At 44.5% G+C, this 16,472-nt stretch overlaps 1 protein-coding gene across 9 annotated transcripts in view; it reads right to left on the reverse strand.

Annotated features, from left to right (window-relative positions):
• PBX1 (PBX homeobox 1) overlaps positions 1-16,472 on the reverse strand; it is a 309,428-nt gene that overhangs the window by 86,658 nt on the left and 206,298 nt on the right. For all 9 annotated transcript variants that reach the window (XM_070497722.1, XM_070497719.1, XM_070497725.1 and 6 more), the window contains one exon: positions 4,425-4,669. In XM_070497722.1, coding sequence (XP_070353823.1) covers positions 4,425-4,669 — 245 coding nt within the window. The remainder of the gene's footprint in view (positions 1-4,424; positions 4,670-16,472) is intronic.

The raw sequence follows: 16,472 nt of genomic DNA on the forward strand, positions 1-16,472 counted from the left end.
CAAAGAGTGTGGCAAGGATTAAATGAGTTACTATATGTGTGTCTGCCCATTATTATCTCTTCAAAATATGGATAACTCAGAAACCCAACATATTCTCACGATTGGATAAACTTCTCCAGGCTTCAGTCTGCCTCTTGGTAAAAATAAAGGGGGTTATAAATACCTTCTTTCTACTCTGCAGGCATACGCTGAAGATAACTCCATAGAAGAACAGGCCCATATAGCATTTTGCTCTCCACTAAGAAAATTACCACATTAACACAAGATCTGTAGTACAGGCTTCTTCCCTCCGCAACCCCAAACACTGTCCCCCCCGCCCCAGACTGCACAAAAAAGGAAGGGTAATAAACCTGGCAGCGAGTTGGCTGAAATTCAAAGCCATGGGGTGGGGAGTAGAGAGTTAGGCATGTAGAAAGCATCCTGACCAGCTTTCTGGGGAAGAGCTACACCCCACTGGGCTGCAGGCTCCCCACCTCATGGGGGCTCAAAGGGAGGAGGGGATGGATGTGAGGAGGTATTGTCAAGTGCACTCGCTGTCTGCCAGGAAGCCACAGTGCTTAGCTAATAATAACGTACTTCATTACAGTGAATAAAAATACTCACAATATCTGATGTTTATTCACAGCATTTTATCCCAGGCCCTTTCTGCTCTGCCATAAACAGACAGTGGAGTCTTTTCACCCACTGCTGAGGTGGAGCAGGGCAGCTGCTCAACAGCTGCTCAGGAACACACAACAGAGAGCAGAGTTCCAAGTCCATTCTAACCAGACAGAACAGAAGGATCCAGATTTTTCCAGGACCTGAACTATGCACGCCTCCTCCTTGGTTCCCCCAAGCTCGGCACCTTCAGAAGCTGAGCTGCCCCAGTTAGGTCAGGCGCTCATGAGGTGACAGTAATAGGAATAGCTGGGGTTACAACATTAATTAAATAGAACTTCACAGGCTGAAGCTTTCTGTGACAGAGGAAAGTCTACTGGAGACTGTCATAAAGACAGTCACTTTCTAGAACTAACACTTCAGCTGCCCCCAGAGAGCAGAGGATTCTGAAAGAAGATGTCCCAGGTTCCAGGGCAAGGGCATTCTGGGAGAAGTAGACTAAAGACAAGCCTCTTGGAAAATCCTGCTTTGTGTCCTAGAGTTTAAACTTACATCCTGCACTCCATTTGGCCCGTCTTCTTCTTTTACTTCTTCAAACTGGATTTGGCTGCCAATCTCAGCGACAAGGGTAACTGGGGTTTTAGGATCCTCTTAGTTGGGGATAGAACTAACCCAGCCCAGTTCAGCCTGAGATTCTGCCCAGTCATTCCCTGACAGCATATTTACAAAAGCTGACAAACCCTGCAAAGCTAGAAGAGCATCACTTCCTTTCTTTCTTTTTTTTAAGAAGCACTTGGAATAAAATTCAGGTTTCTGACATCATGGTTTTATCTATTAGAATATGCCAGCTCCTAAATGCCTTAGCTACCAACATGATCTGCTGAAAAAGTGTTTTACCAACTCTATTTAATGACTAAAACAATTTCCTTCCTTTCTTTCTAATGAAAGTCTCTAGAAGCCTACTTTATTTAATAACTTCAAGGTGAAACAATGGCTGATTCAGGTACTTCTTTTTTTTGAGGAGTAGGGGTGAGGAGGGCTCTGATAGCTAATTACTGACAAGAAACTGATCGTGTGGTATCTACCGCCGCCATACAAAAACAACAGAATCAACTATTAAATAGGCAATTTGGTAATTTCATATAGGTACTACTAAAATAGAGAGTGACATTTTTACTTTACTGAGGTTTCCTATTTTTGAAAAAGCTCCCACGAGGAATGGTTAGAGAAAAATGAAGAAGATGTATCTCTCAGACATACTAGCTAGAAGGTTAATGGTATCATTTCCCTACAATCTGCTATTTACTGTAATTAACAATACAACTAATATTAATAAATTATTAAGCACCCAGAGTATGTTGAGCAATATTCAGTTCTTATCCAGGATAATGCCCATATAAATAAATAATAGTTTTAGTACTTTTTAAGACTAATAAATACAGATGACTACTATAATATCTCTACATTTACATAATGGCTGATGGAATTTTTCCTTAAGTTCCCAATTTCCAACATCTTTATTATTTAGAGTAAGCAGATATCCCTGAGAAGTTTCTGAAGGAGAATATTTTTATCACTAGCCTCCCTTAGGTACCCGCAACTTAGTCCATGGAAGTAACAGTGAGGACAAGCTGGTTACTTCAGTGTCTACACAAGCGCAGGCTCGCTCTTTATGAAGTGGAGTCAGGCGTTGTTCCAGAAATAGCCCTGGGCTAAAGGTCAAAAACTGGATTCCAGGGCAAATTCTGGATGTGTGACCCAGATGCATCACCTAAGCTCTTTGACCTCCATTTCCTCCATTCCTGTATGAAAATGGAGCCTATGCAGTACCCGGCCTGGGTACCCAACCACAAAATTACCTTGTGGAGCAAGTGTAGTTACATCAGCAACACGTTTCACTCATTTGGGATGAGGACAGAAGAGTGACAAGGGGGTTTAAATCAAGGAAACAGTCAGTTCTTCTATGTTGCTGGCAACCTCAGCTAAGAATGAAGCGTTTTCAACACCTTCGGCCTACCATCCATTCCAGTCATGGGTTTAGTGGGGGAAGCTACACTCTAGTCTCTTCTTCTGCCCCAGGAGTTTGGCATGAGTTAACCTGGATGACAGGCCTGCATAGGTTGTTATACCAGAGACCAGGCTTAGTGGTGAAGGTGAAGTAGGAAGAGCACTGAGAAGGAAGAACCCAAGAGGCCAGCTGGGGACCCTTACAGGAAATGTCCCCATCGGTCTTCCCAAGTTATCCCGCAGGTTAGGGCAGACTCTGAATTCTAACATGATGGTCCAGCTGGGGGAAACTGTCATGGATCAGCCAGCTATCTGAGCTCAGCCTCCCCTGGGCTCTGGGGAAATGTCTACATGAGCCAACACTGTGGCAAGAACATTGGTTCTTTCCCAAGAAGGTGAAGGGCGATGACTCACAGGTTCTTACCACAAGATTGCTTTCATTTTCCTCCCCTTGAACTCTTCCTACACGTTATCTGATGGTTGAATTTCACCATACTTGGCTTCGAGCTTCACAGCAATTTTTTTCCCGCTCACAAAGAAAGGAACTTTGTAGAAATCCATTTCAAAGGTAGATAGGAGTGCAATAATGAAACTTTCTTCACTTTAAATTTTAAAATGCCTATTTCTATTTTAAAATTTAAATTTTCTATTAAGTTTGCATTTGCCTTCTACCTAGACAGTCATAAGAGGACTGTAGAGGGTCCTCTACTTTTTGCTTTTTCTCCTTCTTCTTTTGTGACTCTTAAGAAGAGAAAAGAAAGCCAGAAACCTAACAATTTGGTGAAAGTAAGTTAGCTGGAGAACTTCAGGACAAGGTTGCATCCAAAGAGGTGACAGCAAACATATGTGTCAGCTAAATGACGGGAGGAGAGGCTCATGTTAAGAGACTCCTAATAAAGTAGCACTGCTCATATTGAGTAGAAGAAACAGTATTGATATTTGAACTAATGTATATATGTGGAGGGGGGATCTCGAGTAGAGAGGAGCTGTGTTACAATTAGAACACCTTACACACATATGCTGCTTCGTAATGTAAAGCCTTTCTTATTCTTTCCTTCATATGATTTTTATGGCCCTGTGATATCTTTGACTTCAAATCCACAGCTCTCTGTCATATACCACGAGCTTTTGGGGTAGAGTGTGTGGAACACTGGGTCCCACAGATCATCAGTGGAGTGTCAGGATTGGAATCCTGACTCCAGGGGTCCCCTGAGATCCTCTATTCTTTTTAGAGACAAAGGTGTATATCCTATTGCATATCATACATACAAAGGAGAACAGGTTTGACTCTCAATTGAACTGGGTCTGGGTAGAGCGAGAGACTTTAAGGCCAAGTTTTAGTATCCTTTTTCATAGGATTCCATGAGCGGCCAGAAGATGAAGAATCCTCCTAAACAAGCAGCTAACAAGGGCCAGAGGAAGCCAGCCACCTCCCCGCAGGTCAGGTGGTGACTCTGCTCAGGACCTATATCACCCTGACAAGACCCCAGGCTGCAAACGACGGGCAAATATTCCAGAGTTCCAGGTACGGACTGGACCTTATGTTGACTATTGCTGTTTCCTGAAATCATCTTTCACAACTAAATTTTTTTTAATGCCTTTATCTCCAGGTTACCTGGGTTTTTCATAGTGGACACCAAAGACTTAGTGGAGTCAAGGTCAGCAAGTAGCTCTGTGATTAGACAGGAAATGCTGGACCCAAGAATGTCAATGTCCAGGAAAGGCTGTCCCTCATTCTCTGAGAGGCCCGGAGTCTTATGTCCCCTCCATCCTTTCCTAAAGGGCCTGGGGTGCCCGAGACCCCTCAAGGCTGTGTTTACCTGCTCGTATTTCTCCAGTTCCGTGTGGTAGATTTGTCTGATCTGTGAGAGTTTGGCTCTGTAATCGGAATGCTCCACTGAGTTGTCTGAACCTGCCCCTCCAGAAGCTGCCGCTGCCGCCGCTGCCGCAGCCGAGCCGCCGCCCTTCTCCGGCCCCGCCACCCCCTCTGCTAACAGCATGTTGTCCAGTCGCATCAGCTGGGGGTCTGTTGGCTCCTCTTCCTGGGCTCCCCGGATACTCAAAACTGCAGGAAGACATAAAGAGAGGGGCAGTGTTAACAGTAACCCAAGGGAGAAAATTTAAAAAAAAAAAAGAGTGTCATTTAGCTAAATAAGTCTTCAAATTATTTGCAATATGGTATCTGAGAAATGGGCAAACAGCTGGAAAAACACAGGCACTGAGAGGGGGATAAAATGCAAGGAGTGATTCACTTTGTTCCAAAAATTAATTATATTTCACTTATATGAGGTACCCAAACAGTCCAATTCATGGAGGCAGAAAGTAGACTACTGGGTACCAGGGGTGGTGGGAGCGGGGCACAGAGGAGTTAGTGGTTTAATGGATACAGAGTTTCATTTGGGGAAGATGAAAGAGTTCATGAGACGGCTTGTGGTGATGGTTGCACGACAATGTGGATGTACTTAATGCCACTTAACTGTACATTTAAAAATAGCTAAAACGTAAATTTTATGTTATGTCTCTTTTACCACAATAAGAGAACTTTCAAAACTACAAAAGAATTAATTATAACAGAATGTAATTTTCACTTTCATCCGCAAACTGCCAAATTTTAATTCAAGGAAAAGCATTTCCTTCTTCATTTCTAATTTTAGATTTCTGTGAATTTGTAGTTTCATACTCATTGACTTTGTAATATTTGATTGGCCTAAATTTTCATCTCCAAGACAACCTAAGCTAGGCAAATTCAGTTACTTGGAGTGAAATCTTAAGACCTTTCCCCTGGAAGAGCAGAGAGCGTAGAAAAGTCCAAAATAGCAAGAAGACAAATTGGCCCTGCAGTAGAGATGTTTATCTCCCCAAATTGAGGTCTACTCATTCCAGGTAAGAAGGAATCTGTCCTGTTAGAAACTAGGGTGAGACTCTTTTAACAAGCTATCTCAGGGATTCAGAGAAGCCCGTGTTCTGGTAGGATGGAGGAGGCTCAGATGAACGAGATGACCACTTTTTATTAAAACCATGGACCATTTTGGGGGTGGGGTGATTTGGACTGAAAGAGATGGAGCAATTGAGTAAATCAGCATAAGAGTGAGGCACTCTCTTTTTACTACCATCACACAACCTGCCATAAAATAAATCACTCATCTAAACCCAGTTTAGGTGTCAGCAGCCAAGTCTTTGCGGAGAGGGAACATGAAAGGAATTTTCAATTAAAAAAAACACTTTTGGGTAGAGTAGGAAAGGAGGGAAGTGATTAAAGGCAGAGGAGAAGCAGTCCTGTGTTCGTTCCCATTTTGGGGATGGGGATGGCAGGGTGTCTGTGGCCCGGTGGATACATGAGCACTGGAGCAGTGAGAGAGGCAAGAGCTGTTTCAGGGCAGGGCGCATGTGGTGAGCCTCAAGGGGATGGTGCCATTTCCAGTAGACTCCTGAGCCCTCGCAAGGCACCCCATGGAGTTGTGACAGGGAAGGTGGATATGAGCTCAATATGAGGGGACATGTAGATGTTCAGGGCATTCCATCACGCATAATACCAGCATAACTGCTGGCTGTGCCCACATGCTCCTGGCTTCTAACAGGCGTGACAAGAACCAACCTTGAAAGTTGTTCAGAAGGAATCTCAACTCCTGTGCTGAAGGGAAAACTGTGGCACTGCTTTCATGAAACACAAGACAGTCAAGTGGGATGTCACGCCACGTGGACCAGTGAGGGCAGTTAGGAGCAGAGGATTAAAGGCACGGGGTAGAAACAGGTGGTCGGTGATGAAGTAAGAGAGGATGGGAGGAGGACGTGGGGAAGGCAGCTGGCTGGGGAAGAAAGAAGGAAGTCCGCCCGGACACACAAAGAGCAAACACTCGGGACCCAGGCTCTTTTCCTTTCGCATCTGAATTTTTAATATTCTGCTGCACTAAAATAAAATTGCTATATTGGTGATGGCACAGGTTGAGGTTTATTTTGTGGATTTTTGTCCAGTGGAATTCTCCTTTTGGAGGCTCACGAGACTAAAGGGGAAATTGCTTCTTTGACTGATCTTTGAATAATAAAGATTTAGTCACATTATTCAGTTGCTTGAATTTATTTACTCAAATCTCCAAAGTCCGCTGAAGAATATATCACCACGAACAAAGGTTTTCTGAAGAAAGCAATTGAACGCTGTACCCACTTCCTGAATACCAGTCCCAAAAGGTGGCAAAAAGAATCTGCCCACCTGGGCACCTGGTGTTAGAGCCCAGAAGCCTTACCTTCCTCACCTCACAGTCCAGTGAATTCTTTGAGGTGAGGGCTTAGTATGTGGGATTTATGAGTGTTTCTCTAGTGAATTTTATTTAGTGAATTTTAATTGCTTTATCAACAAAAATATTTACGGGCCATTTAAAAATGAAAAAAATCCTATGGGAGTCATTCTTAAAAAATGAATGTCATTGTTCCATTTTAGCTTGGTCATTAAAAAACATTGTGCTGGGGCAAAATTTTGCTCTCTAATCCACTCTCCTGAATCTCAGGTCCAACGTACTCCAGAGGAGGCCAAAACTCTTGGAAAGCAGCTACCTGGGCTGATGGAAAACCTCCCCAAGATGCTGAGGGGGTAACACTCCAGCTGGGCGGTGATGCCCCCAGGTGGGTCCTCCTGGTTACTCCATAACCAGTGACTCTTGCAAGTGACCCAACACTGGAAGAGCTTATAATAATTTTTGGTCTCAACAAGGTTAGCAAAGCAAAAAGGAATAATGTCATCTTAATGGTCAGGAGGCGCTTTACTAGGGCTGGCTTACGCAATGCCTACCTGAGATGATTTCAAGGACCCTCAGCCAGCACCTGTGCCTAAGACTGCCTGGCTCACTCCACTGGCTTATTCCTCTAGTAAAGTTCCACTAGTTACGAGAGAAGTAAGACAGGCAGAGACAGGCATCCACAGACCAATGTGCTGCTGGTACTAGTTCCTCCAGGGACTAGGTAGCGACCACGGGCGAGTTACCCTCACTACCTCCCATACTCCCAACGCAAACCTGAGAATGTGTGCCCCTTACAGCCCCTCTCACTTTCACCCATGCCCATGCTCCACTTTTTCTTTTAAACCATCAATGGGAAGTACAAACTATCCACACAAACTCTGCACACCTACCTAATTAATATTTTTCTTGACCTTGGAATCTAACTGGTTTTAAAGAAAATAAGAAAGGAAATGGCTAAGGCTGGCAAAAGACACTGAAAGGAAACACTGCAAGCTCCTCGTCTCCATGGAAGTTTCAGGATGGTCATGAAGTATAAAGCACTAAACTATATTGAATCTTCTTTTTTTTACCTGCCCAGAGTACGAAGGATATATTTAGTTGGGGGGAAAAAACACAGTAAAGTGTTAACATTTTGCTTAGCTTTTGTATCATTTTATGAATCCTTTAAAAAAATACTCTTTAAAAAGAAATCTGCATTCACTAAGATTTAATATAATTGATTTCTGAATGTGGCCAATAAGAACTTGATATGATAGAAATACAATGCATCAAAACACAAATGTTGCTTGCATTTATACTCAGAGTTTAGGACACATAAAAAGGCCCCAAACAAGAGATTTGAAGAAAACAAACCAAAAAAAAACCCATAAAAATGTGGGAAAATAAAAACAACAATCTTCTCCAATTTACACCCTTTAAATTATACTCAAAATCATTTTGAAAATAGAAAATTTCAGAGTATGTATCAGAACCCCACCCCAAACAACAACAATATAAACAAGAGAAAACCTTCCTCTTCCATTATTTTACATAGAAGATTCTGGTTCTGATGGTCTTGGGCTGTATCTGTCTGCTTGGAGGAGGCACGGATGGACCAATAAACAACACGGCATGCACATATTTCTACCCCGAAGGAGGAGAAGCCGAATGCACCACTATAAAAATGGGTGCTGGGATTCACTGACAGAGAAACTGTTCAGCTAGTCAGTTAAAAAAAAAAAAAATCCCACGAACATTAAATAAATAAATGAAAAGGGTGATATGTCTAAGCAGAATTGATGCTGCCTATTTATTGCTTGAAGCCAGCACTCTGGCGAGTAGGAGACAAAATGATTATTTAAAAGCTCCTTTTTATCTCTGTGGCACCATGCAAGACTCAAATGAACCTTTCGCCAGGACACCAGAGATGTTAACACTCATCCTCCAAGATCCAATTTCAACCAGCGGAGCTGTTACCTAATCCAGCAACCATCACATATGATCAGGTTCCTGCTTCCCTGACGGGCGCCCTGCGCTCTCCCCCTCCCCTCCCCTCTTTGCTCCCCCATCCACCAGCTTTTACTGAAACAGGTTTTAAAGGGCCAAATCCCCTGTTTATGCCAGTACACGTGGGGTGTTAATAGTCAGCTCTGCACAGTTCCACTAGCAAAAATGTAATCAACTGCAGTGGATTTGCTACCCACAGAGGGGTCGCCCAATGAGATATTTAACTCTTGGGTAATAATTCTTAAGGAAGGAGTTTCCTTTGCACAAATCTACTCCCTCATGTAAGCGACCAGACATGGCAAGTAAGTGATTTATACAGAAATTGTCACAAGCTCTTTAAAAAGCATCTGATGTCACATCTACCTTGCTGCCATCGCTGGCCCTCGGGTTAATTCTGTGGTGAAACTCCCAAGATAAGGGGACTGTCACAGCCCTGTCGGAGCTGCTCTCACAACTGACCTCCCGCTGTTCTTTCTTTCTTTCTTTTTCTCCACACAAGGAGAAAAACAAACCAAACCCAAAGGCATGTTCAAGATCCTTGGCAGGAGGGCTGCGTGTGGGTTGTTTTGTCCTTGCCCAAGCTGTGACATGGATCTGCAGCAGCTCTGGGCGGTGGCCACTAGAGGGCACTCTTTCTTCACCAAGGACTGGATGGGCTGGGAGTCCCCAGGTTAGTGCTGGGGGAAATGTCCCTTCTTGGATTCAAACTTCCAGAGGTGCGGCAGGCAGCGGGGGAGGAGGGCAGATCTACAGAGAGGGTTGTCTTCAGATTCGCACAGCAGTCCGGGGACCCAAGGCTGGGCTGGGAGATAGTTAAGAAATGACAGAGATAGAGACAGAGAGACAGCCAGCCAGCCACAGACACGTGGCTTGAAAAAAGGCCCAAGGCAGCTTCCCCAGGGTGGTCCCTCAAATTCTCTGACCAATCTCTTTGCTTGATTTGAAGGCACAAGACTGAACCTCCAATTAGGGTATTCCACTGTCCATGAGCTTGTCTTCCCTATGCATGACCAGGAGAGCTGGGGGAGTGGAGCTCTCCCAGCCTCACCCTCAAGACTGCTCTGCCATCTCCCCAGCGGTCAGAACTTTGGACAGAAGTATGGGACAGAAATACGTGGTCCCTGCACTTGTAGAAATAGAGAGTGCTTGCCTCCTGAAAATATCACAGGTACACCTTCCATTTGTTCATAAAGTATTTGCAGACACTGAATGGCATCATCTTATAAAACGTGAAGTAATATTCCAAATTTACATCGCAGATCATCAAAGATTACAAAGGCAAAGTAACTTCCCCAAAGTCAAAGCAAATAGGACACAGCCCAGACCAGAAGCTAGGTCTTTAACTCTTAGACCCTTCATCCTCTACTACGGCATTAGGATTCTGACTCTCTTTCACAAATGGCAGCTAAGTGGATGTGATCATTCTAATTTGTTTAAGTTCTTCCAAATCTAGTCCTCTTCAATGACCTCTTTCTGCCCATGGCACCACCAGGGTAAGAGCCACTGTGCCATGTGATAGAATTTCCTCTTCCCTCTCAGCCAGAGAAATCCACTTACCACAGTCCTATCGCATTTAAATCTCAGCTCAGAATCTTTCTCCATGAAACTTACCCAGATAATAGCCAAAAATGCATTCCTTCACTTCTGAGCACCAGGCCATGTAATGTCTACAGCACAGCCACGGCGCATCTCAGGACGCACCAGGTCACACCTGCCACCTCACCAGCATGGCTATGAGCCTCTGAAAGGCAGTGAGGACCTGTCCTTGCATCTATGTATCCCCTATACGACCTCACAGAGCCTCAGGCACTGAGAATCTATTCAAGCATTTCTTAATATGTAAGAAAGATTGAAGGAGGAAAGGATGCAGGATGGTGCAACCCAAAGATCTCCGCCTCGGCCCGTATGTGCTTCTTCTCTCCACATTCCAGTTACGGGTTGGACGAGAGCCAGCTAACTGTTGGGAAGAAGGCCTTTCCCTCTGCCACCTCCTCCATACCCACTTCAAAAAACTGTCAAATCTGCCTTTTCAAAGCTGACAATTCTAAACAAGCAAATCTACGCTGTCCATAGGCGAGAGCCTCCAGGACCGAATAAGCTGACAGCATCCATGATAAAGGCCCTGGGTGTGGGGGAGAGCCTGGCACGTGACTGATACCTGGGGAAGACTTCCCAGGAGGGCTGACAGTAGCCCCTAGAGAAGGGGGCCATACATATCACGTTACCACAAATGAGCCCCCTGAGGAAGGCTCAGTTCACTTAAATTACTGACCAAGCACCTATAAGGGGGCAGGAATGCGATGGGTGCTGGGATTTCCAAGAACAGACACAGGTTCTAGCTTCAAGAAGCCCATGGTTTACACTCCTCTAGTCCCTTCTTACACATAACACCACTGCCTTAAGGCCTGTGCTCTGCACTTGAAGTCGCCAGAGTAGGTGGCTGACAACCAAAAACCCCACTTGACACACACCCCCTTCTCCTTCCTCCAGTTTCTTTCATTTCCCAGGAGCACAATTATGTCATAAACCGGAAACTTCTCAACTTGAGCTGAGAAATAACTATGACATAATTTGATTCTTCTAATCCAAAGGTGGGATCCAAATCTCACGTCAGTGGCTTGAAGCTCGGGGTGGTGTGTCCTGATGTTCTTCACCTCTCCTTCTCAACCTCCTAGTTTAACAGAAACGCTCTTTTTTGTGTTGTTAAGAGTTTGCCCATCAAACAAATGGAAATGATTAACAATTTTATTTCCTGAAATTGATAAGCCAACATTAGCAATAGCTGCCAGTCAGAGCTTCCGGTTAGCACGGGAGAACCAGTTACCACCAAGTCAAGACCTTCCAGGCCCGTGTGGAGATCTTTGATGCTGCAGTTGGCCTGGGGCAGCCTTGTCAGATGAGAAGTCCAAGTTCACGAAATCTCTGAATGTTGAACACCACCCTTGGACTCCCAGGGCTGTCTGTCTCTCAGCCCTTTAGAAGTTTAGGGTCGCTAAGGGGGGACCCATAGGTCTAATGTCTCTTCGGTCTAGACACCAGGGGTTTCAATATGAACATAAGACATCTTTTAGTCCTCTCAACTTATTTTCTGGGTTTGTTAAGCAGGTAGACCATGCTAAGGGACTTGAGAGGTTTAGACAGTCAACAGCAAGATTTTAAGATTCCACAAGTATTTCATCCTGCAAATATTTATTGAGCATTTCCTATGGCACCAGTCACTGTGCTGAGTTTCAAAATAAAATGTGGTCCTGCCAGGAGCTTAATGATGCACTCACTTCTTCACCTTTAGCCAACAGCCACTACGCACAGGGCTTGGTGTGAGGTTTAGATTTCCTCTCCCATCATATTTTAATATCCCCAAAAAGTGTAAGTATGGGCCCAGGGCTCTCTTCTGTTAGCTCCATAGCATGGTGAAAAATAAAAATAGATGACACTCTTGAGACGGTTTGAGGGTTGTTTGTTTGTTTGTTTGTTTACATTTGAAGGTTTTCTTTAGAGAAACATTACCATGCTTTTCTTGTCATCTCTTTTTCTGGGCTAGGCTTCGGCGGCTCTGGTCACATGCGTTTTCTCCTTCTCAGGAGAAGCTCGGGCACGGATCCCGTTCACACATCCCCTCCTTGGCACGCTGAGCCTCCTGGGCCAGCTGGCAGAGAGAAGGCCCATGTGCCAGGCAGCAGGCCTGCCTTTCTGGATGGGTGCCGGCTGCCTGGGCAAGGGGCTTTGGTCCTTAATAGCTCAAGCTTCGACGGCCGCTCGGGGAACCCCTCTGCCTAAGGAGCTGCTGCAGAAGCTGGGGGGAGGGTGTGACTTCACACTGGCTTTGGCCTCAGACTGCCAGGCCAAGAGGTGTGAGGGAGGAGGAAAGACTCTCGGGAGGACCAGGGCAGGGTGTGTGAGGCCTACATTGCACATGGCAACCCAGGATGCAAGAAATGGTTTCCTACCAAGCTGTTCACAAAAAGCATGAATAATGTGGAGCTCCTAGTTGGCGGTTTACTTGTGTAATCCCTGGAGGGGTAAGCTTCTCGCTACAATGGTAGTTCCTGAAGGAAGCGGCCACAGAGGAAGCAAGAGAAATGTCTCAACATCCTCTTGCCTTAAGATGAAAATGGTCTGCAGCTTGGAGTCTCCATAGGCACCTAGCGCATTGCCTGCTTCACGGCAAGTGCTAATACACAGCAGATTTCCTCTCCCATCATATTTTAATATCCCCAAAAAAGAGGGCCCAGGGCTCTCTCTTCTGTTAGCTCCACAGCGTGGCACAAAGGAAGAACAAAGCCAGGTATGAGGCCCCTGCTGTGTGACTGTGCCTCCCTCTTAAGCTCAGTTTCATTATCACCCAACAGTTATCGATAATATCAACCACACCATAATTCTCTTTAAGAATTAAATAGGGTGATTTTTACAAAAGCACACATCCATCCTTGGTAACTGGTAGGTTTTCAGTTGTTTGTTAAATCTAAATCATTCCCATTGATAAAGTTCCTTTTGGAAAGAATAAGAAAGCAAGATAGATTTACAGATAGGAATTTGGTTTCTTTCTTTCTTTCTTTCTTTCTTTCTTTCTTTTTTTTTTTGAGGAAGATTAGCCCTGAGCAAACTGCTGCCAATCCTCCTCTTTTTGCTGAGGAAGACTGGCCCTGAGCTAACATCCACGCCCAACCTCCTACACTTTATATGTGGGACGCCTGCCACAGGATGGGTTGCCAAGCAGTGCCATGTCCGCACGCGGGATCCAAACTGGCGAATCCCAGGCCGCTGAAGCAGAATGTGCGCACTTAACCACTGCACCACCGGGCCAGCCCCAAGAGTTTGGTTTCTGCATGTTGGGAATCAGCAACACAGAAGGAACCAGTCTAAGTCACTAAGGGTACAGACACACATACATGCATGTCCACCCCATCTCATTGTCCTGTGCTCCCAGGTAAGCTCATACTGACACCGCCACAGCCAAGAAATCAATCCTCAGCCAACAGAATAAATTTTAAGACATCTTCTGTTTTCTCCTCTTTCTCCTCCTTATGTTCTTTCTTGCTATTCTTCTCTCAAGAATATTAAGAATCTGGGGCTGGCTTGGTGGTGTAGTGGTTAAGTTTGCACGTTCTGCTTTGGCAGCCTGGGGTTTGCTGGTTTGGGTCCCAGGCACAGACTTACACACTACTTATCAAGCCATGCTGTGGCAGGCATCTCAAATATAAAATAGAGGAAGATGGGCACAGATGTTCGCTCAGGGCCAATCTTCCTCAGCAAAAAGAGGAGGATTGGCAGCAGATCTTAGCTCAGGGCCAATCTTCCTCAAAAATAAATAAATAAGAACATTAAGAATCTTGCTTCCTCTGAAGCCTGAAGTGTCCCGCCTCTACAGAGAGCCCCTGACATTAGTCTTCCTGAACCAGAAAGTGTCCAGGTCTTCCTGACCTAGCAGAGCTTATACCAGAAGACTCAGTCCTTCTAGAAAGCTGAAAGACCCTTGGGGGAACCACTTCACTCTGAAGCAATCTCACCTTGTGTCACACAGTCTAGCCTGGAAGTCATCTCTAATGGCTGCTTTCAAATTTCCATTAAAAAATAAATAAATTATAACCAGAAGAGAGTAAAAATTCTATTCACAACCCAAGTTTATAGAACTGTGTTTCAGTTTCGACTTTCAGGTGGGATTCAGACCTCACAACCATCCTTCTCTGCTGGAGCACAGAGGAATCCCACACTCAAAATATTAAAATAATTGGATGTTGCCACGTTTGTATCATGTGTGGTCTTACCTTCTCGACATCATGCCACTGTCTGAAGACTACAAATGCTCTTCTGGCTCCTAGTGACAGTTGGGATTTTCTTGCCCATATTTGCAAACTCAATGGAGCAGAACTATTTTTTTTTCTCCAATCTACCAAACAATTCCACCAGAACTAAGTTTGAAATAAAGGGCATCTTGTTCCCACGAGAATCCATCCCAGTTTTTGAAAGCCATGGGGTAATCCAAAGGCAGGGTTCCTAAAACAATATGCTATTGACCTCGAGGACTCCTTATCGAAGACATTAATAATTTATTCTTAACTCGCTCTATAATTATTTCCAATTCTACAGTCACAGAAGACTAAGACTACTACTATAATATGCTTTCACCTTGCTGGAGTAAGCTTACCCTCCAACAAGATGGAAATGACGCCTCTGCCAGATGAGCCCCATAGACAGAGGTGTGCAGACCACGGGCAGACAGAGGAATGACAGCACAGATAGCAAACAGCAAATTTCAGCCAGAATCAGACGTGGGGTCTGGAATCAGGAAACAGGGTGCAATAATCTCGCTCACTCCATCGCTTCAGCCTCTTTAACTTGGTCCTTCTAGTTCTTGCTCCATTAGAAACACAATTCTTTTGAATCTGTGACAGGATGGAAAGTCGAAGTGTGGGGAAGAAAAAGGACAAGTGTGTTTTTCTTGTACAGGGCAAGAAGAAAGGACTCATTGAATCTCAGGACTACTGTTAGCACTACAACTAACACTAATAATAATAATATCATTTTATGTACAGGTACACATTAACTATGCTAATATTTACATTGAGATATGAGATACGATGGAGCATTTGTCTCTCTCCTACATGGGACCTGGGAGAGGGAACACCTAAGGAAAAGCACAGAGATGAAAGAAAAGGCTTATCTCTTGGTTTCCTCCAATATATCCCTCTCTATAGAAACAGAACACTGATTTTTAGCTGGAATGGCTAGTGGGAAGAAAGACACTTTCCAGCTTTCCTTGCAGCTAGATATGGTCATGTCTCATGGGACCAAACCCCAGTGAAAGATAAGCAGAAGTAGGATATAAAACTTCTAGGAATGTTCCTAAAAAGAAGGACTGCCTTTCTTGCCCCTTTCTCCTTTCCTTCTGCTAGCTGGAACATGAATATAATAGCTGGGACACTTGCAGCCAACTTTGACCATGAGTTTGCCTGGGGAATGGAAGTCACCCCAGGGAGAGAAAGCAGATTAGAAGTTCTCATACCGTAGAGACCAGCCTGGATGGTTGCCTTTGAACTATATGAAAGTAAGAGAGATATAAAATTTTGTTTAAGCCAAGTTATTTTGTTTTGTTTTTGGCAGCCTAACCAATCTAAGCTAATACAAGCTATTAAAAAAAAAGAAAAAGAAAGAAAGAACTCTAGAAGGTAGAGCGATTTCATGTTGGTTAGAGTGTTATAGAGGAAATTAGAAAGAGGCAGATTTAATAACCGGAGGCAAGTCACAGAAAAACCTGAGTAGCCACTAGGGAGAATTTCTTTCTGCAAAAAGAGAAGGTTTAGAACAGATAGAAAGAGGCTTCATCATTAGAGGGGCCTCTCTGGATACTACCCAGGCTATTAGCAGGGGCAGAAGATTGGGGAAGTCTGGGGTGAGGGAACAGGGAATGGAGATGCCTCCTGGCCAGGGTGTTGGGCGGTCTGGAGGAGGGTAGACTAGACTGAAGAAGACAGGGGTGGGTGGTGAGGGGTGGCTGCATGTGGAAACCAGCCAGGAGCACTCTGCTGCCTCTGTGATGAAGAAGAGAGTGACCAGAGGATTCTGTCTTCACCCAAGGTAATCTAAGGCAGACTAAACTGTAAACCTGGAAGCAAATATAAGAGCAGAAAGTATGCGAGACTAAGTTCTAAC

This window comes from Equus asinus, chromosome 25 (assembly GCF_041296235.1).
Source record: "Equus asinus isolate D_3611 breed Donkey chromosome 25, EquAss-T2T_v2, whole genome shotgun sequence".
Classification (NCBI taxonomy): Eukaryota; Metazoa; Chordata; class Mammalia; order Perissodactyla; family Equidae; genus Equus; species Equus asinus.